This window comes from Uloborus diversus, chromosome 9 (genome assembly GCF_026930045.1).
Source record: "Uloborus diversus isolate 005 chromosome 9, Udiv.v.3.1, whole genome shotgun sequence".
NCBI classification, from domain to species: Eukaryota; Metazoa; Arthropoda; class Arachnida; order Araneae; family Uloboridae; genus Uloborus; species Uloborus diversus.
In genome coordinates this window covers 89448821-89472024 of record NC_072739.1, presented here as the reverse complement: position 1 = coordinate 89472024, position 23204 = coordinate 89448821, and the positions used below count along the sequence as shown (strand labels likewise).

At 34.7% G+C, this 23204-nt stretch overlaps 1 protein-coding gene across 1 annotated transcript in view; it reads left to right on the top strand.

Moving 5' to 3' along the window:
- Positions 1 to 13233: 13233 nt before the first annotated feature.
- Positions 13234 to 23204, top strand: part of LOC129230363 (tyrosine-protein phosphatase non-receptor type 23-like) — a 62941-nt gene continuing 52970 nt past the window's right edge. Inside the window, exons 1-3 of the mRNA XM_054864761.1 lie at positions 13234 to 13348; positions 15449 to 15523; positions 17793 to 17920. Coding sequence (XP_054720736.1) covers positions 13262 to 13348; positions 15449 to 15523; positions 17793 to 17920 — 290 coding nt within the window. The 5' untranslated portion in view covers positions 13234 to 13261. The remainder of the gene's footprint in view (positions 13349 to 15448; positions 15524 to 17792; positions 17921 to 23204) is intronic.

The window sequence follows — 23204 nt, the reverse complement described above, 5'->3', positions numbered from 1 at the left end:
TTTCTGTATCTTTCCAAGTCTGGAAAGTTCCAGCACTTTCTCAAGTATTCGCTTTATTTGGCTTTCACATTGTCTTCGCTATCTTCATCTACGCGACAATATGAAACTCATTGTTATAAAAGTTTGGTGCCACATACCGTTTAGCTACCTTTTTAACCGACTTCAAAAAGGAGGCGGTTATCAGTTCATACCGTATGTATGTTTTTTTTTTTTTGTTTGTCCACTCACAGCGTCTCATTTAGAGAACCGATTTTGATGATTCCTTTTTTAATGGATAGGAGAGGGCTCAACTTAGGTCCCATTACTTTGTTTGACCATATTTGTTCTTTAGAAAAAAAGTTATGGGCAAAAAACAGTACATTTTATGCAATTTCCCTATTAAATGATTAAAATATGAAACCCATTGTTTTAAAAGTTTGGTGCCATATATAACAGTAACATTAATAGTAATTGTAATGATAATTTTGAATAAAGGCTTTTCTAAAGCAATATAGTGATATAGAACCGAACTTCTTACTAGGTAACTTCTTACTTTTACTGAAATATCTACATTTACACTAAAAAGAATGAAATAAAAAAATTTTGAAAAAAAAATAGAACCGACTTCAAAATTGCTCTAAAAAGTGAAAAATAATTTTATTCTTTAAACACCATCGATAATACTTTTAAACATAATTTTTGAAGTTGGCGCAAAAACAAAATGTAAAATCCATTGTAACCATGCTTCGTTCATATTTTTATCAAAAATCATTCAAAGTTAGGAACGAAACATTTATATCGCTACTTAAATATGCTGTCATCAATGCGTAATGCATGTGGTAGTGAAGAAACTGGACCTGGTAAAATTTATACTTGTAGTTGAGTTATGGCTGTGAATGATTTTATCGATCGTTTTTGCGTCAACTTCAAAAATTATGTTTAAAAGTATTATCGATGGTGTTTAAAGAATAAAACTATTTTTCACTTTTTAGAGCAATTTTGAAGTCGGTTCTATTTTTTTTTCAAAATTTTTTTATTTTTCTTTCTTTTCAAATGTGCACTTTAATAAAATTCCTGTTACATCTTTGGAGTGCAAAATTGAACATTTCATACGCAATCAATCGTTTGTCCCCTCCAACTGGAAAAATTTGAAATGACGGGCCTGATAATCGTTGTTTTAAAATTTTCTTACACATTCTTTTTTAGAAAGAAAACATGCCAATATCATTTATGTGAGTCAACACATTATCTAAAAGTGCCTTTGAAACCATTTTTTTTAAAACATAGTAAAAGGTGACTTATTATAGCACGAAAATATACCACATTGATAAATCTAACTGTTTTTCAAAACCATGACATAAGATAAATGAATGTCTTTGTGCTGAAAGGTAAAGTAAGAAGTAACAACGTCAGAAAGCACAAATTGCAGATTATTGCAGGCACGTGTTTCAGCGTTACAAAGAAAGCCTTCATCAATGCAAAAGAAATGAGCTTGTGGATGAAAAGACATCCGACAAAAGCTTTTGTCGGATATCTTTTCATCCATAAGCATTATCATCCATTTTAAACCTAAGCTTTTATTCATGCATGCGATTAGTGACGAGGGAAAGATCACTGATTTAAAAATTTTATCGGTTGCCAGTTTCTGTTAAATAAACAAAATACTTCTTATTTCAGCAAGAAAAGCTTTGAAAAAGATTTAAAATTCTCCCTTGATCCTACTTTTGGGGGTAGCAACACGTGAAAGTTTAGTTACGTTTTCTTTTCCGTGCTGTCCTCTGTTATTTAGAGAGAAAAAAATCATTTAAATTTTGATATCTTGACGTTTCCGCAAACACGAATTGCGATAGGACCCTACTCGTTGAAGTTCATATTTCTACAGATGGAATGGAAATGGTAAAGAAATCTGCACCCGTCCTATTATGACTCATGATTTTCCAGAATAGATAATACGAGGCATATCCATGAAAAATAAAATAGTGATATGGATGCAGTAATTAAGATTGTGATTTTATGGCCAATATTCACCAGTACATTTATCATAAAGATTATTTACAGCGTATTACGTTATGTATTTTTATTTCTTATCAGTGTTAACTGATGGGAATGAGTAATTGGGAAATTTTGAATTTAGATAGTTTTATTGTTTAAATTCATCCATACAGGTGTTTTCGCCTGAAAAAACGCAATTTTTACCCAAAAAAACCTTTTTTAAATAATAAGTCTGCTTGAGTTAGACCCTGAAAAAAAAAAATAATAATAATTATAATAATAAAACCAATCCGCCGACGATTTGTAACTATGATGACGAAAATTTCGCTCTCTAAATAAATACTAAAAACAACCATCGTCATGGTAGTCTGTTAAAGGAGAGTAACATCCTTTTTGGTGAAGCGAGGATAGTATATAATTCGTTATTGCTAAAAAAAAAAACAGCTCTGAAAAAAATATAAATAAAATCAAACCGCACATGGTTTGCAACTATGAAGGCGAAATTTTCCCTCCTAAATAAGTACTAAAAACAACCATTGTCATGGAAATCTGAAAAATCAGAGCAACATCAAACTTGGGAAAGTGAGAATAGTACGCAATTCGTGATTGCTCAAAAAAAAAAAAAAAAGTATTTTATTTTATGTGTTTGGACTGACCCGTTGATAGTAATCGAAAGAACACATTTTTCCTGCTTATGAAAGCATTCGTTTGGGACTTTAGATTCATATTGAACTGAAGTTATAAATAACCTTTCTCAAGTAAGTTTCAAGAACAATTCTAAACCTTTATTTACGCAATTGGTAACTCATGATTCTGCTTTTACGACTAGCAAAACTCAGTAGTTGTGATTATCTTTCTTTTTTGCTTGTTTTTTCATTTCTTTTTCAATTTAATGCGCGCTTTTTCCCGCGAGATTCATCTGAAAATGAGCTAAGGCAATCGAGGTCGCGATTATTTCAATTTTTTAATTTAATATAAGTTCTTGTACTACTAATTACTGTAATATATTTCATGTAAAATATAAGTGTCAAGTCCACCCTTTATGGTTTTACAACAGGATACGGTACACAACACAACAATACTTCATTTAAGTTTCATTTGCATCAATTATTTCGTTTCAAGAGAAAAGCAAAACTGCCAGTCTTCCCAAAAAGCGCAGCTATTACATAACTGGTTGCATCCAATGAGATCAGCGATCGCATCCTCGTTAACACGCCCTCCAGTGCATCAGCAAAAATCGTAACGCCAGCGAAACAGCGATAATCTTACAAATCTAGTCTTCCGCTCTACCCCGTTCTCCCGCCAAGCGAGCTCAAGTTTCCACTATTGTAGGTTTTCTCCATTTTATAGAGCTCACTGGCTTACATCCTTCAGAACCCGTTTCAGCCACTCTTCCCGCTCCCGCTTGTGAATATTTTTTTAAAGGAAACTCGAAAGCGAACAAAAAGCCAATCTTGCACCTCGGCGGCAACCTTATCTTCCCCTGTAACCGGTTGCGCTTTCCGAGCGTAGCTGTTGTCGCAACTCAGAAAACTACGTTTTCATGTAGGGACTCTAATTTTATCAGGGGTTCGGGAACGCAGAACACGAGCTGATCTTTGAAAGTGACGTCAAACTCCTGCTCAATGTTTGCTTGCTTACGTTCGATGAGCGCGACCGGTTAGTTAATCACGTGACAGCTAATGACCACGTGATCCAATCAACTATAGAACGCTGGGGTTAGTAACCAGTTTTTTTTACCGGTAGACCGTCGGTGAGTTTCGTCGAACGCAAGGCTTGTCTTAGCCTTCATATTTTTGTTCTGTCAATTTACGTCAAGCAGAATGGCAAATAGTCAGAAACTGTCATGACATTTCGTTGTTATGTTAGTTTCTTATGGAAATCGGTCAATGCAGGAACGATCCTGACAGATAAACGGGAGGCAACCCTATATTTTGGCGCTAAATGATATCATTCTCAAACTTGGCGACAAGGATTCTTCCTGTACCTCGTGCGTGGTTTAGAAAATGGCTTGAAGAATGTAGTAATGAGTAATGTGTTAATGTATTTATTATGATGAGATTTTTACAATTAAATATGCATGAAAGTAAGTGAAACATTTTCTTGGATGTGACTATATTAAGTTGTATCTTTTTGTTTTTTTTATTTTGAAAAGGAGCATGTTCCTTTATTTATGCTTACTGTCTGACCACGGATTGTATGGAATGAGTAACACCGTTTTACAGCCGGAAATAGATAAATTTATTATTTTTTAGCGATGTCAGCTTTTGCAGAAGCAGAGTCTCATTCAAATGAGCGGAATACGCGCATCAAATTTTTACTTTCCCCCCTTATTCACATAGATTCGTTGATCTGGACGTTTGAAAATTCCTTGCAATCTGTGGTTGGACAGTACAACGGTCATGAAATTAAAAGCATGTATTAAGATTTATTATGGCTAGGCCTTAGGTTTTTTTCTAGATTATTATTCTGTGCATCTGTACTTTCTATCCGGACAAAATTGATATTTATTTATGCCATAATTAGACGCCTTTCAGTTATCTAATATAATATGGGAAATTGTTGTTAGACGTTAGCTTGCATAGGTGTGCATTAAATAAACGTTTCTCGTGTGCTTGAGATTTTTGCTTCCCCCCCCCCCCCCTTGAATAATCGAAACTATTAGGCTTCTTTTCATTTCCCGCCTAAATTAACGTCCATTTCTTTAAGACGTCCTTAAGGATTCTTCCTGTAAGCGTGCATGTATTCACATTATTAAACGTTTATCCTTTGAAACATTTAGATGTTTCCTTTTCCTTGCATAATTAAAGCTACTGAGTTGCTTAATTATCCAAAATTAACAATCATTTTTCTCAGACTTGTTGACTTTTGTCAGAATTGTTCCTGTCAGCCTTTAGCGTGCGTAGATCTGCGTCAACTAGAAATCTGTTATCGTGAGTAAATTGTTTAATTTCCTACATTTAGTAAAACCATTTTGATGTATAATTAAATTAATTACTGCCAGAATTAAATTTATTCTTGTCTTCTATTCTTAAGGGCAGATTCCTCCTGTTAGCCATTAGGGTGCAAAGATGTGTTTCTAATGAACGCTATTGAAAATTGTACTGTAAAGCATTTTTGTTACTTGAACAATTAGGAATATTTTGCAGCAAATTTAATTTTCTGCCAAAATTAACTTTCTTTCAAATATCAAGTCTTAAGTAAGGATTCTTTCTGTCTCCTGTGTAGTTGAGCATCAAATGACTTCATTCTGACATTTATTTTCTTTTCCTTTTGCATAGTTGAAACTATTTAGGGCCATTCCTCCGTCACATGTGGGACAAAAATACGCTTAAATTTCATTAACATTTCGTCATATCTCTTAATATTTTAATGAAACTGGGGTAAGCAATTTTTTTAATCTTTAAATTTGATACAAAGATACTTCTGAAACAATTTTGTTATTTAAATTAAAATTTATTTACATGCGTCACGTGCGGGACATCTAAAGTCAACCTCTGGTAACTTGCTTGTGGATAAGCTAATATTTTTGCTCTATTGATACAACAATGACGAAACAAATTGCAGATTTTGAAAGCTATGGTTCCAATGTAAAGGAAACATATCTGATAAGTTTAGAAATAATTATTTAAACCATTGAAAAAAAAATGTCTATGCCTATTCCATAGAAAATGGTCATTTTGTCCGTGACGGTTTCTGTATTTCATAAAAAAGAAATAATTTTTGAAGAAAGTTTTGGCTAAAGAAGTCACACATGCGTTTGTGATGTCTTAAGCAACAAAACTTTGTTCATTATCCTTTTAAATTATTATTTTTTATGACATATACGAAGCGTCACGTGCGGGAACAAATTTCAGTTTTCCGTGGAATAGCCCTTTGACTGTTCAATTTCCCGGCAAAATATTTCCTTCAAAAATTAACTCTGTAAAGGTTCTTCCTGTTAAGTCCCCTTCCCTTCAACCATCATATCTTTTCTTCTTGTTGAATATTCTCCCTATTAGCCTTCCCGGGTGTGCCAAAAATGAACATTTATTAATTTTCATATTCTTGGTGTCAGAAATCAGTATGCTGTTTAATTTACTGTCAAAATTCATGCATTTTATGTATTATTCTTATCCAGCATTATATATGTGTAACAAATAGGTGTTTATCATGAGTAAAATACTTATTTCCTAATCCTTACATAATTCAAACTATTTAGCTGTTTAATTCATTACTTAAAATTATATGCCAGATTTTTAATCTCTACTGAACTTGAACTTTGTCTAGCAACAAATGAAAGATTTTTGTAGTTTGCTAAGAGCTAAATTATTTAAGCATGAAACACTGTTCTATTAAATTAGTAGGGCACCTGGTACATTTGTCAATAGAACCTGAAGTATAAGTTCACCTTTCAGTGAGCAGTCATTGTTAGAGCAATGATTGAAATCTTTGAGATTGTGGGTTTTTCACTGGTCAGACATCAGTTCCAAGTTCATCTGATGCACAAAATTCCTGCGTACATGTGTATAAAAATGCTTTATTTCAGTGTGCCCAAAGTTTAATGTTCTATTTGTATTATGAATACATTTTTCGCTTATTGTATATTTTTCAGAAGGGTTCCTCCATGTTAGTTTACAAAGATGTCAGTTGTTTGATCCTGAATAGCGAGAAGATGGATGATTTCATGGAAACTTAAAGCACAACACTAGTTGAATTTAGAGTTTGCATGACAGTTACTTTATTAAAGTCTGCTGCAAAGTCTTAATTTTGCTGGTAATAATGCTTTAACTGGACTTTTCAATGAACAAGAACAACCATTAGAATCCTTGAAATGCTGGGTCTATGCTTTGCAGTCAGAAATCAGTATTAAGTTCATCTGATGCACAAACTTCCTTTGGGATAAGTATAAAAATAATTATTTCAATGTGCCCAAAGTTGAATGTTCAATTTGTATTGTGAATTATGAATACATTTTTTGCTTATTGTATATTTTTCAGAAGGGTTCCTCCATGTTAGTTTACCAAGATGGCAATTGTTTGATCCTGAATAGCGAGAAGATGGATGATTTCATGGAAACGTAAAGCACAACACTAGTTGAATTTAGACTTTGCATGACAGTTACTTTATTAAAGTCTGCTGCAAAGTCTTAATTTTGCTGGTAATAATGCTTTAACTGGACCTTTAAATGAGCAAGAACAACCATTAGAATCTTTGAAATGGTGGGTCTATGCTTTGCAGTCAGAAATCAGTATTAAGTTCATCTGATGCACAAACTTCCTGTGGGATAAGTATAAAAATAATTATTTCAATGTGCCCAAAGTTGAATGTTCAATTTGTATTGTGAATTATGAATACATTTTTTGCTTATTGTATATTTTTCAGAAAGGTTCCTCCATGTTAGTTTACCAAGATGTCAATTGTTTGATCCTGAATAGAGAGAAGATGAATGATTTCATGGAAACTTAAAGCACAACACTAGTTGAATTTAGACTTTGCATGACAGTTACTTTATTAAAGTCTGCTGCAAAGTCTTAATTTTGCTGGTAATAATGCTTTAACTGGATCTTTCAATGAGCAAGAACAACCATTAGAATCTTTGAAATGGTGGGTCTATGCTTTGCAGTCAGAAATCAGTATTAAGTTCATCTGATGCACAAACTTCCTGTGGGATAAGTATAAAAATATTTCAATGTGCCCAAAGTTGAATGTTCAATTTGTATTGTGAATTATGAATACATTTTTTGCTTATTGTATATTTTTCAGAAGGGTTCCTCCATGTTAGTTTACCAAGATGGCAATTGTTTGATCCTGAATAGCGAGAAGATGAATGATTTCATGGAAACTTAAAGCACGACACTAGCTGAATTTAGACTTTGCATGACATTTACTTTATTAAAGTCTGCTGCAAAGTCTTAATTTTGCTGGTAATAATGCTTTAACTGGACCTTTCAATGAGCAGGAACAACCATTAGAATCTTTGAAATGGTGGGTCTATGCTTTGTAGCCAGAAATCAGTTTTAAGTTCATCTGATGCACAAACTTCCTGTGAATATAAGTATAAAAATAATTATTTCAATGTGGCCCGAAGTTGAATGTTCAATTTGTATTCATAACACAGCTGGCTTAAAAAAAATCTGTGTATTATTCTATTTTAAAACAAATTCTTGCTGTTATTATACCAAGAATGAATATGCTTCTCTAAGTTATTCCTGTAGTTAGCTCAGTACTCTAAAGTTTTTCCTGGTGCAAAAGTTTCATAAATGTCAAAAGAAAAACATTTACAAAACTTCTTTGGCATGCTGGCATTAAAAGTTGGAGATCACTATCTGTAATTTTATGGTGTAAGAAATTAGGGGTATGAGGAAAGTAGAAATGAAGCAAAGTATTCTAGTGAGGGGAATCAAAAGAAAATGAGCATTAAATCAACATTGCATTTTAAGTAAAAGGTATAAGCAACACTTAAGTGTATAATAGTAGTGGTATATATGCTTTATGTTATTGATATGTTTCAAAAATCCCGTCAAAGCAATGACATATATAGTTTTTTCAATTATTTAAATACATAAATGTATTTAAATATTAAATATCAAAGCTATAGTTAAAAGAGAAAATGATTGTCTTTCTTTGGGTCAAATATATTTTTCTTGTACTTTAATTTATTGTTTTCTACAAAAGCACTATATTAGTAGTTAATGGTAAAAATAATATAGTAGTTTGGTAACAAGTTTAGTATGATAGTCATTAGGCATGTATTTTCCGTATGGATTTTAAAAAGATCATCCTTTCAAATTAACAGAGGAGTAATTTTAAGCTATATTCATATTTCAATGTCAAGAACATTTGAGCAAGAGCATTACAAATATTCGCATGTTGAATAAGTGCTGAAAAGCATGTGGAGACATTCCTCAATTTATCATACCATCCAATTTTTACTTTCTTCTATATCTAATATATAGAAGAAAGTATTGGATTCGTGCAAATTTTCGAATTTCGAATTTTGACGGATTCGAACGTTTTGAGGTGTGCTGAGTCCATTTCGACCATTTTTGGAAAATGTCTGTCTGTGTGTGTGTGTGTATGTATGTATGTGTGTGTGTGTGTGTGTGTGTGTGTGTGTATGTATGTGTGTCACGTCTGTGTGTGACCAGTTTTTTGTGGCCGCTCTACAACAAAAACTACCGCATGAAATCGAACGAAATTTAGTACACATATGTGCCCCTATGTGAACTTGTGCCATTAGTTTTTGGCGCGAATTCCTCCAAGGGGGGTGGAGCAATGGGACGTTTTTCGAGTTACGCGTGCTTGCTATTCCTCAGGAAGTAACTGGCGGAATCAAACAAAATTTGGTCCATATGTTGGTATTAACAGGAACAGGTGCTGACTCAATTTTGGTGTCAATAACTCAAACGGGGGTTGAGCTGTAGAACGTTTTTTGTCGTCAATTGTGACTGCTGTATCTCAAGAAATAATGAACGGAATGAAAGAAAAATTTATCGGCAAGTAGCCCTTAGTGGGTATAAGAACAGATTTTATTTTTGTGTCAACAGCTAAAAGGGGGGTAGCGCAATCACCCGTTCTTTTTTTCCATTGTGAGTACCCTATCTCAAGAAGTAATGCTACGTTCTGGTTGAAATTTGGAATATATGTGAATCCATATGTAAACAGGCTTTGGTTCTATTTTGACGCCGATCGCTCCAAGAGGTGTTGATTTTTTTTTTTTTTTTTTTTTTTTTTTTGCGAATAAAAATATTTTTATTAATGCAACAATAAGAAAGATAAATCGTAATAGATTGTCGTCTGCGTATTTCTCGTGATTTTAATTGTATGGAAATGATAGGAAATATTATCTCAATGATTTAAAATTTTGAACTGTTGCCATCTTATGTTTGTTAACAAATAAAATATTTGTAATTCATTCAAGCAAGGCTTTTAAAATAACTTTCAATTTTCGCTCTTTGCTTTGCTTTTGCAATAATTCAGACATTGGGATAGTCGTCAAGTTTTTGCATGTGTCATTTTGTTTTTGTTGGGAATATTGCTTCCTCGTCAAGCATGGGGAGGGATCAGAAAAAAAAGAAAAGTATAGAAGAAAGTTTCGTGATGGCCACAACATACTAGTTAAGAATGTTTTATTCTGGATTTGGTTATATGCTGTAATTGTGTTTTTCAGTGTTAGCATTTAAACAACACACATTACAATTATAAGTGGGTAATTTTGCTTCTAAATTAAAATAAAACCACAGCATTATATTTTGCATATGCTTCACACTTAGCAGGTTTTATTTTATAATACAATCAATGTAATTGACGTTCGATTTTAACAAATTTACTGTAGTACATTCGTCCCTCGTATAACACGGTACTTGCACAACACGGTTTCGATATTACACAGTACGAAACTTCAATTTAATACTTCATGGTTTTGATATAACAAGAAAGTTATCTTTAATAAAGAAGACATTTCCTTTTTGTTTAGTACATTCTGTTAATGTTTGATAACTTTTTACTTTGTTTTTCATGAAACTTGGTTTCGATATAACACGATAGACATGCTTTGATTTACATTATTTCTAAGTCTCGTATAACACGGTTTCGATACAACACGATACATATTGACATGATTTTTACTATGTACATGATAAATTAGTGTAAAAAATATGTTAATAAGTTTAAAAAAGTCTCGTATAACACGATTTCGATACTACACGGAACGAATACGAGAGACGCCTGTATATTTACAAGAAAATTATTCAGCTTTATATATTAAATAGTTTTATTAAGAATTGTTATTTAACTTTATGTTTCCATAGAGTTTTATTAAGAGTTTGTCAAATTTTAATCTATTCAGAATTCTATCATGTATCATATAAAACACATTACTTGGAAAATTCTTTTCTATTTTAAACAAGTGTTATCGTTTTTTTTTTCTCCTTAATCCGTTTGCTATATGAACATTTTTCTGTATTAAACGTTTTTTTTTAATTACTAAAAATTCACAGTTTTGATTTTTTTTTTTTTTTTTTTAAATGAAGGCTGTTTTGAGTGTACAAGCACCTGACAGGCTCGTCATTTCAAAAAAAATAACCAAGGGAACGATGCGGAAAATACTCAGTTTCTATTGCAGGTGAAAATCAAGAGTAGGGGATTTTTAAACGGGGAGGGTGGGGGTGCACCCCTAGTCACGTTAATTTAATGTCTGTTAATCATGGAGTAGGAGAGGATAGGATTTTTTTTAGTTTGTCAGTTTGAACATACATTTGCCCTTTGTATACTTATATGCATATATTATATAAATTGGGCTAAGTAAATAACTTAATGAAGTAGTAACTTGCTCCTTGCCTTTTCGCTGCAATAAATTAATAAATAATAGTTTAACGCAACAAATCGGTGGGTAGCCTTAAGTCCAGGTAGGTTTGCGTTTTCTTTGAAGTGGAAGGGGGGGGGGGGGGGGAATTCTAACATATTCTCTATTAGGGGGCAGCACATTCAGAAATATTTTTCTGCGGTCCTTCATTTCGAAATTTTACATGGAGGGAGGGGTGTGTGCACTCAATGGGAATTGACTTGGGGAAAACAACGAAAAACACGCCCGCTATCCACTTATAACTAATAAAAAGCATTATTTTTCCAAAGTAAGGGGGACTTTCGACCTTCCTCCCTTCCGTCCACATGGAGGGGGGGGGGCAAGTGGGGGCTCTAGCCCCACCTTGGAAATTAGAACTTCCTTGCTTTTAGTACTTTTTTTCTAGCAAGAAAGTAAAAACATTTCTCCAGCCATTAATGAATAAATTATTAAAAATGTCAAATTTTAATAACTCTAATCTGTACTGCAATCGGTTTCTATGCGGAAAGTATCTTACTAAACCATGGAAAAAATACCTGACCCCCTCCCCCCTTAAAATTTTGCTTATGCGCGCCCATGACCCGAACCCCCTAAATGACGACGGACTTACTTGTGGCTTATTAGCAATCTTCGTGTTTTCATAAGCACTCAAAGATTAGTGAGGATTGGTTGAGACTCAATGAAGGTGCTCCCCCCCCCTCCCAAAGCCCAATATCTAAGGTTGTGCTTCTGTTAATATTGTTTCTCTTGAAAGTTGCGCGTATGCTTTATCTATGTTACAAAAAAAGAAAAGAGAGAAAATATTAAAATTTTTAATGGAACCATTTCTAATGAAAAATGTTACAACTACTATTTTGCAGAAAAAGTTTGCAAAATTACTGCATCTAGGAGTTTTCCCTCCCCTTAAGAGCAAGGGTGCACCCCCTCCAAAATAAAACCCCATAACAGGGAAAATACCACTCGAAATACCCCCCCCCCCAAAACAATTTCGATGGTGCAGTGCGCCATGACCTCTCCAAGGTGGGTACCCCTCTGCAACTATGTGTTTCGTAGTTGTCCCCTCCCCCCAATCGGGAGCAGCACCCAGGATACCCCTTGAAATTTCTATGGTACGGTTCGTGCCACGATCCCCCTTGAGTGGGCACTCAAGAGGGTCAATTAATATGTTATCAAAATTAAGGTAGTTAGTACAACGAGGGGGCCTCCGTAGCTCTGTGGTAGAAGCTTCGTCTTCCAAGCCGAAGATCGTGGGTTCGATTCCCGCTTGTGCCTTGAGTGTTGTAAATCTTTCCTGTGTGTGTGTCTGGAGGCAAAGCGCTTGGCACGCAGTCCTCTATCTATGTGAAGCTGTCTAGCTTCTAAATAAATGGATAAATAAAGTGCAACAAGTGGGACTTCAGAGCAGACAGCATGATTGACATTTTTAGGGAGAGGAGGGTTTGGTAAAATTGTCTTTGTCGTGTTCAGGGGATCTCATTTTGGGGATGCATTTGAGGATGAGGGGACGTCATTGTTCTTGAGGGGGAAGAGGAGCATCTCTGATTTAGGAAAGATTTTTTTGGTGCAAATGGAATTTCATAAAAAATGCGAAGAAACTGTAAAGTCATTTAGTTTGTTTTATTATAATTCAAAATATATAACTTTAGAATACAGAACGAACCAGTTTATTTTCTTAAACTAATTTGCATTTAATGATGTTTACCATTCTTGAAAATACCAAATACATGAAAAAAAGTACACTTAAAATCGGAAAGAACATACTCCTTCAGGAAGTGTTTCCAAAAAGGAAAAATAAACTGCAACTGTATTGCTTATGGTATCGCACTTTTTTTTTTGGCATCATGTTCGTCATGTTGATAAGAACTCGCCTTGAAATAGATGAAGTCGCCAAAATGGTAACCATGGACCCAGGATCGTTCCTGCATTGACCGACGTGTGTTTCTTATTTACTAATTAAATATTACGATGGAGGCTGTTCCTCGTTTGCCGATGCTTAGTTGCGATCTTAAAATAAGTCCTAGTAATACTGAATTTGGATCTGCTTTAAAAAAGGTAAAAGTTTATTCTTGAAAATTATATAAATCTTTCAACAGCTCTCAAATCATGTTCATGTCTTGTGCTGAACTTCTACTTCTCCTTTAAATATTTGCTGTAAGTGATTGCATTGATTTTTTCAAAATTTCAATTCAATTTATAAATATCCCCCCCCCCCTACAAAGTGAGTACGTCATTTAATTTCGGATTTATGAATTGTTCAAAGTATTGGTTTTATTTCAATCGGTTCGCCATGCATTTTTGCTCTTTCACTTTGTTGGGCAAACTGTTTTCCTAAAACTTTATTTTTATGAAGAAATACGATGACAACTTCATTGATGAAGATGCCCTTAGGAGTTTAAAGTTCGGACCATACAGTAAGGGGAAAGCCGTATTGGAAATTGGCCATGGAACAGCAACAGTGCCCCAGTAAGGAAAAATCTCTTGAATCATATTCGGTCCCCCGCCAAAAAAAAAAAAAAAAAAAACTGAGAAAAAATGTTGCCTGCCTCCAATTCATCGCAGCAATTTAGATTTTTCCACTTAAATTTACTAAAAATACCACTAAAAAGTTTTTGCAATGTTTCCTCTATTTAATTCAGATTTTTGAAGTAATCTTAGTCAATTTGGTTCATTGTAGGGGAAGGTGGAGCACCTTGGAACATGAACCATCTTGGGACACCAAAAATTTCAGCTTTAATTTTGTAAACAGAAATTAGTTCTCTTAGGACATCATCAGTCACAGCAGGATCTACTCTTCAACATACTTTGGAATTTCTCACAATGAACAGGAAAAGCCTGATCTAATTTTCACTGTTTTGAACGGTTCGGAGTGGAATTAATAGGTGGTTTCATTATTAAAAATTTTAAGTAGGAAATGAAATAAATTCAATCATAGCATGTGGGAATTAAAACATTTCCTTTCACAATAATTTTAAGGTTAAAAAATGAATTTTGCTGTTAAGTCTAACTTTTAAAAAAGTTGATGTATAATAACAATCTTAAGTGGGACAGGTTGGGATACACTGGTGGGGAAGGTTGGGACACTGTCCCAAGCTGCTCCACCAATGTACAGAACAGAAAAAGCTTATTTCATTGTACTTAATAAATCTGATGAGTTTAAATGAAATAACATTGAGAAAATGGCTATTTTTTCTCAGAAAATTGATTTTTCTCCCTCAGTAAAGTATTAAAATATTAAAAACCCAAAAATGGTGAGATCTAGAAAAGAAAATAGGAAGTTCCCTGCTGTTGATGCATCTGTTGTTGAAACGGCAGCAGCAAATGTTATTAGTAATAAGATTTCAATTATTTACGATGACAATTATTAGGATTATTGCTGGGATTCCAAGGTTCCAAGGATTCGAAGGTGCCCCACCTAGTGAGGCAGGTTAGGACATAGTAATGACTTTTTAATTTTTTTAAATGAAAATTTAATATGATGAAATAATGGAGGAAAATAAACTTTTATTGAAGCAAAAATGTCTAAATTGCATGTTCATCTATGTTTGGTAAAAATTGGTTTGAAAATAAAATTTCTAAAAATCATTATTCATTCCTTTCCCTACTCTGCTATACTAGACATAATTTTTTCGTAATTTTGAAAGTATAAAGTATAACCTGAACCGGAATAATATTTTGCTACATCAATAATTGTTGAACTTAAAGCATGATTTACATTTGTATCATAACCCTTTCATTTCAATGTATAATGCTGCTTCAATAAGTTGAAGGTTGTTCTTGATAATGTTTATCCCCTTTTGGAGTAAAAGGGACAGGGTGATTGGCATCTAAAACTGGTGGATGCACCAGGATTATAGATGTAGTATAGTACATTCAAATCTTATAGCTACATTTTTTTTTTTTTTTTGAAGCATCATTTCCATTTGAAAGTAATTTAATATGTACGTGAAACGGAAATCTCTTTCTATTTGCAGTTTGAAATTTTCCAAAAATTGAAATATGTAAGAAACGAGAAAAATTGTTGTAGCTGTACTTTTTTGAATATTAAATTCAGATAAATGTGTCGAAATTCATAAAAAGAGATCCACTTGAAACCTTTATTCTGTTTTAAAAAATACAATTTTTGTTTAATCAACTTGTTTATTTATGTTTCAGTATATTAGAGACTACTATCATGAAGACCCTGAATCATATGCTAAAGAGATTAAAGAATTTGAAACTCTCCGATTGGTAAAGTATTTTCCTTCAATAGTTGTCTTGACATTTTTTAATTATTATGAACTTAATCTATTTATCTAAGTTGGAAATAGAAAATGCATTAAAAAGCCTTAATGATACATAATAATGTAGAAGAAAGTTCTCCGAAATATTAGCTTTTTTATTGCAAAAATAATCCAAATGTAAATGCAAATTAGTTTCAAACTACCTTATCTTTTGGCGAGTCTATCAAAATCCAAAACAAGTTTCCCAAAACTACAGCCATAATAAACAAAACAACCCCCCCCCCTCAAATAAGCTGATTTATCTTTTATTACCGTAAAAAAAATGCTTTGTAACAAATTACAATTCGATTGTTTCATGCAAACAATTTTTCATTTATAGGCTCAGCTACAGTGGTTTCAACTGACGCTACTAGTATGCCATGATGTTTGTTAGATTGCAATAATTTATTGCACCTTTTGCTGGAGTTGTAAATTTGATCAAAATAAAAAGCGAATGTTTGGCGTAATAAAGTAAATTTCCGATTATCCGTAGAATAAGGCGGCAGGTTAACCTTGGATAATCCAAATAATAGGTAAAAAGCAATACTACTGTACAGGGTTTGTACAAAAAGCAACCGGACTGAGTTTGTAATGCCCAGGTAAAACGTTTGTAAACCGGTTGTTGGTGCTCTAGTGGTGGTGGGGGATCGAGGGAAGGGGAGCGAACCCGAGTCATTTGCCTCCAAATGCGTAGAGGGTTAGCATCGTGCGAGAGAGCAATGCGTGTTTAGTGACCTCGTCGGAGTGAAAATGAAGCATACCGTCGAGCAACATGTTAACATCAAATTTTGTGTCAAACTCAAGAAAACGCCTATGGAAACTCTTCAAATGATCAATGAGGTTTACAGTGAGGAAGCTTTACCCAGGACTCAAGTCTTCCAGTGGCGTAAGAATTTCCGAGAGGGCCGCGATGACGTCCACGGCGAACAATGCACCGGACATCCATCAACCAGTCACACGGATCCAAATGTGCAAAAAGTGCGGGATGTGTTGAACACCGAGCGTGGTCTTAGCATCTGAGCAACCACAGAAGAGGTCGGGATCAATAAGATGACCGTTCACGACATTGTTAAGAATGATCTAGGTATGAGAAAGATCTGTGCAAAGCTGGTGCCAAAACACCTGACGGACGAGCAAAAGGAGCATTGTGTGCCGGATACGGCCCCACCAGACTTCTTCCTATTCCCTAAGGTCCAGAGAGTACTAAAGGGGACGCGGTTCGGGACTCTGGAAGCTGTTCAACTTGCTACAACAAGGGCTCTAGAAGCTTTACAGGTTGCCGACTTCCAGGGGCGTTCAAAGACTGGAAAATCCGGTACCACCGACTTCCATGAGGATTACTTCGAAGATTTCTAGAGAAAAAGTGTAGACATTTTGCCAATAAATATGTTTTGTAAGCTCAGTCTGGTTACTTTTTATACAAACCCTGTATACAATATCTAAAAATATGAATAACACTCACACATACACTTAAATTAAAGCTAAAAACCTGGCCACATTCCATCTATGTAAAAAATATTACATATCATATAAATACATATCGCTTGTTTGTAAGAAGAGTACCACAATGCTAAATTTTTAATTTTCTCTTTTTTTTCGCTTAAAGGGCTTCAAATGACGTTATCTTCTTTGGAAAAAGGTTTTTTGTTCTAATATTAACCACTGGAAAGCACAGCAAATTTACCTTTCTTACAGCAAATTACCTGAAGAGTTAAACTTCAAACGCTTCTCCGGTAAAATTTCATTTTTTCGTGTTGTGTCACTCTTTTTCCAAATGAGCAATATGTAAAAGCTAAAAATGAGTCATAATGCAATCAAAAGTTTGAAAATCTTTTAATGACGATTAAAAAAAAAAAAAAGTGAAAGGGATAAATCGACCACTCATATTCAGAAGCTTACTGAGTAATTCAAAATTGTTATTTATGTGAAAAAAATTTTTTTGTGAAAATTTGTTCCAAATTAACCGGAGGTCCATATAAATGGGGGCTGGATAAATGAGATTCTACTGTATGTTGCAAAAAATAATTTTTTACTTCACAAAACTATTATCTTTCAAAATTTTCTTCTTGATGTACTGATGCTTAATGCTCAAAATAATGGTACTGAATTTCATTGAATCATCTGTGATTAAATAGTTTTTTAAAAATTGTATTAAAATACCTTTTTTTTCAATTATGTTTATTTTTGGTTATTTTGATCTCTATTCTGTGAATTGAAGTAATGAAATAATTTTTCAGAATGCCATAAAAGCGCCTATGGATTTCACCGGATGTAGTATCCTGAAACGTTACTACTCACAGCTTCATAAGTTGCAAAGTCGTTTTCCAATGACTGATGATGGTGCTGCATGCGTTCCTTTTATGTGGTAAATTTTTTTTTTCGAAGTAGTTAAGTATAAGAAAATGCAAGCGGTTCATGTATTTTAGCTTATGCTAAAATTTTTCTAATTGCTTCTATCAGTTGATAAGTTTTCTTGGTTTTTAATTTAAGCATTGGAAACTTTCCTGACCCTGAATTAGTTTGCAGTGCATGCCTCATAACACCCTGTTTTCCAATTTTGAGTAATAGCTGTCAACAGAAGTGTATTTCTCAAAAGTTATTTTTTTTTTAACTTTCCTCTTTATGTTTTAACTGAATTTGAAGTCCTATACAACTTAAAAAAATGATGTTACAAACCACTAATTGCAATCCAATCATGCAAATTCTGCGTAGTCAGATGCAGTAAAACCTGTAAAGTTGACCACCTGTCTAAGTTGACCGCTTTTGTCAGGAACGGAATTAATCCTATCTTATGTAATGAAGGAAAACCTCTGTAACTTGACCACCTGTCTATCTTGACCACTAATATACACCAACTTTGGTTTGGAGTATTGTAAAAAACCCTTCGTAAGTTGACCACTAGGCAAAAGCATTAGATTGTACTAAAAGTTTTATCAGTTATGCCTCAAATAAGTAACCAGACATTTTAGAAAATCCTATGAATATTTATGTTTCCATCGAAAAACATTGGGCTAATGTTAAGTCCCAGAAAATGAGCCAAACTTCAATGAGGATTTATTTTGTTGAAAAATAGATTACCATGGTTACAAATGTACAAGGAAAAATCAAATGAAAAATTTGAGTCACTTTTGACTTGTTATGAATTTTTAGGAATTGTTAATATCAAGTAAGTAGTTTTTCATAAGCAATGAGCCCTTTTTTTTTTGATCAATTCACAGAAATTTTAAATTTGTATGATACTTTAAGCGTTGTTCTGGTAAATAATCTCTAAAAATATTTAAACAACATTTTTTCTTATTGTTTTAAAGTAATGTTAAACAATGAAAGTGAGTTTAAAATATTCCAGTTAGTAAAAAAATAAAGTCATGGGACAAGAAATGACAAAAAAAAAAGTTTTCATTACTACCCTCTACAAGTTGACCACCTGTCTAAGTTGACCACCAAAGTACTGCACCACAAGTGGTCAACTTACACAGGTTTCACTGTACAATCAATCCCTTTTAAGTTTTAACAAAAATATATGATCAGATTTCTTTTAAATTGTAATGTTTTTTACATTTTTGGAGATGGGTTGTGTTAAAAGTCTGATTTTGTGGATGAACAATGGATTCTTACTGCCATTTTTGTCTTGACTCACATAATTTGAGGTATTTCCAAGTGCCTTTTTTTATCTCAAAAATATCGTTTTGATAAAATAGAACTTTTAAGAGATCTTTTATTGATGTATGGAAATAATACAAAGCAATGCATGAAAATAAATTAGAGAATGTTAAAAATGCCTCATTTTTTTTCCAATATACTATCTCCAGATCTTTTTTGAAGCCACTACAAATTCTACTTCTGTTTCACGGACCTTATTTCAAAACTTGCAAACATTGCAGATGTTATTAAACAATAGTATAGCACTTCTAAGGGGCCATTCATTAATTATGTAAGGGTCCCGAGGGAGAGAGGGACTTCAAACCCACTCTTAGGTAATGTTTTCCAAGTCAATATTTTGTATTAAAAATCACACAGTCAAGTGGTTTGTCAGGGATCATATTTCATTTGCGTCTGGAAGGTAAAATGCATATCAGGATGAGCTGTTTTTTACTTGTTTTACAAAGAATGAATAGTGTAAAATAGAATAAAAGAATAGCACTATGTATGGCATATTTTATTTTTAATTAGTATAGCATTATGTATAAAAAATATCAAAAAGCACATTCAGTCTAGATTCCAACTTTTTAGTAAATATTTCTTTACTCAAAAAGGAAAAATTTAATAAAAATGAGTTTAATAACAATTCCAGTGATGTATGATTCGTTATTTTTTTATTTTGAAGAACCAAATGGAATCTTAAGTAAGAATAGTGGGGAGGGGTTTGAAAAATCTTACATACCCTTACATGCAGTAGGGGGGGGGGGGTCGAAAATTTCCAAAATCATCCTTATATAATTAATAAATGGCCTGTAATTGTTTCCTTGTGTTTTAGATTGTACTTGAAGCTGTTGAATTTTCAGCAATCCATAAGAATATTTCTTTCTCAGCATGTTTATCCAAACATAAGTGCAGGAGCTAGTTATTTGGATTTATAACCCATAAATTATTTTTTGTGCATAGATTTTTTTTTTTTTTTTTTGTTCATTGAACTGCAGAAATAAAAAAGTTGGTGATATAAACCTTAGTTCTCAAAGCATGATATTTTCTTTAATATTTGAGAGAAGACCTACAATTTGAGAATCTGAAGATACCATGGTGTGGATTTAGAGTGCTACATGGCAGGTTCTAATACTAAATGATCTATAGATATAGAAGTTTCAAACTATCTGATCTTTCACAGCATTGTTTGATTTTTTGAAAAATAGTGTAACGGATTCGGTGCGACTTCCACTTTCTTGAAATGAAGACACAGTTCTTGATAAAAACACAGGAGATTTATTTACACTATATACAGGAAAGATCTTCAACAACTGCTAAATTATTCATCAGCAATTAAGCAATTATCACACAACACCGTAAACTCACCGTTTACACACGTATTTACTTCCAAATACGAAAACAACACAGCGAAATGCCTCGCTATAAACAGAGCAAAAATGCACTCAGTTCGAAAATCTCAATCGAAACTGACTGTTTATCCATCGCTAACGGCTTAAATACACCGAAAAGAATTTTCCACAACATTCTACACGTTTCTTTCGGCTTCCCGAAATGCGTAGACCGTTATCAATGAAAAGAAAAATAAAATAGGGGTCGTATACTTTAGCCGAATGAAAAAGGGGTTGTATATTCATTACGGGAAACTATTTACAGGTTACGTTACTACAATAATTACTATTTACAGGATTTGTAACATTGCCCCCTTCCTAAGGACTGCACGTCCCGGGCAGTACAATCCCCAGAAAGGGTGCCAAACTTCTATCACATGTTCACAAATACACACATTAAATAATAATCAATAATGCATAGGAAACACAATAATAACAAGAAATATTACTAAACATTAAAAGCAAAAAAATTATCTACAAATAAGATGTTATCAACCATGGTTGTTTACGTAATACTCATGAACTATGGCCATAGTATGGGGCTAACCGATCATAATGTACAACCCTAGGTTTTGCATTAGGTGATTTTTGGATCCTCACTACGACGTCATTCAGTCGGTTAAGGACTTTGTAGGGTCCATCCCAATGCGACTGCAATTTGGGTGAAAGACCTTTCCGTCGGATGGGATTCCATAACCAAACCTTGTCGCCTTCGTTGAATTCATGTCCAGTAGACCTTGTGTCGTATCTGGTCTTCATCTTCTCCGCCGCGATGTTGATTCGCTCTCGTGCGAAGTTATGAACGTCTTCCAACCGGGCCTGGAGATCCTGGATGTACTCCTCAGGCGATGAAGGCGCATCCGGAGGACGACCGAAGACGAGATCACAAGGTAGCCGAAGCTCTCGTCCGAAGAGCATCTGAGATGGGGCATATCCGGTAGTCTCGTGGACAGCACTGCGGTAGGCCAGCAGGAACAAAGGTAGCTTCTTGTCCCAATCCTGTTGATTTCTGGATACCATAAGTGAGAGATTATTCAGGATTGTGCGGTTAAATCTCTCCACCATGCCGTCCGATTGTGGGTGTAGTGGTGTTGTCCTAGTTTTCTCAATTCCGAAAATTTGACATAGGCCCTTAAACACAGCAGAGATGAAATTCCTCCCTTGATCGTAATGAATCTGCAAAGGTGCTCCGTATCTCGAGATCCAATGTTGGACTAGAGTCTCTGCTACGGTAGTAGCCTCTTGATCTGGAATGGGATATGCTTCCGGCCATTTGGTGAAGTAGTCGATGGAAACAAGAATGTATTTGTTCCCATCAGCAGTTCTTGGTAGAGGACCCAGGATGTCGATCCCAATTCGTTCGAAAGGAGCTCCAACGTTGTACAGATGTAGCTTCCCTCTGCTTCTCTTCTTCGGTCCTTTACGAGCAGCACAGGCGTCACAAGAATGGCACCACTTCTCCACGTCATCCTTCGCCTTGCTCCAGAAGAAGCGCTCCCGAACTTTATTGAGGGTTTTCAAGACACCAAAATGTCCTCCAGTCGCACTACTATGTATTTCCTTCAGAACATCTGAAATCCTGGATCGAGGAAGTAGTAACTGCCACCTAGATGTCTTGCCGTCGTCAGATTCCCATTTCCGGTGTAGCACGCCGTTCCGTAAATGGAGTGAGTTCCATAAAGCCCAGTATCTTTTTGTTGCAGGACTGAAGATGGAAACGTCCTGCCAGCTAGGGCGTCGACTGTCACTTTCCATGAACTCTAAAATTGGTTTTATGTCGGGGTCTTCAAGTTGATCTTTTCGAACTTGGTCATCACTCCATGGATCAGGTTCTGATGATGTTGGAGTCACTGTCACCTGATAGGCGGTAGGGCTAGTCGTTCCATACTGTTTCTCGATTCGGGAACAATAGTGGCAGTTCTCAGGACAGGGTCTCCTTGATAAAGCGTCAGCATTCCCGTGAGATAACCCTTTTCGATGCTTGATCTCCATGTCATATTCCTGGAGCCGCTGTATCCATCTGGCTATCTGGCCTTCTGGATTCTTGAAGTTCAAAAGCCAAGTTAACGAGGCATGATCTGTCCGAAGCAGAAATTTTCGGCCGTAGAGGTAATGATGGAAGTGTTCTACAGCTTTCACTATGGCCAGTAACTCCTTTCTGGTGACGCAGTAATTTCGCTCCGACTTTGATAAGCATTTGCTCCAGTAAGCGATGACATGTTCATTTCCGTCAATTTCTTGGGATAAAACAGCTCCAATTCCCTCGTTGCTCGCATCAGTGTCCAGGATGAAGGATTTTTCAGGCTGAGGATAGGCGAGGATAGGCGTTGATGTTAAAGCCTCCTTCAGTCGTAGAAATGCATCTTCGCATTCTTTTGACCATTCAAACTTTTGCTTGCTCTCCGTCAGCTTATGCAAAGGTCGTGCAATGTTGGAAAAACCCTTCACAAACTTCCTGTAGTACGTGCAGAGCCCCAGGAAACTTCGCAACTGATGGATGTTTTCGGGACGACTCCAACTCCTGACCGCAGATACCTTCTCTGGATCGGTTTGTACACCCTCAGAAGAGATGATGTGACCAAGGTAGTTCACTTCCCGGCGGAACAAATTACATTTGGA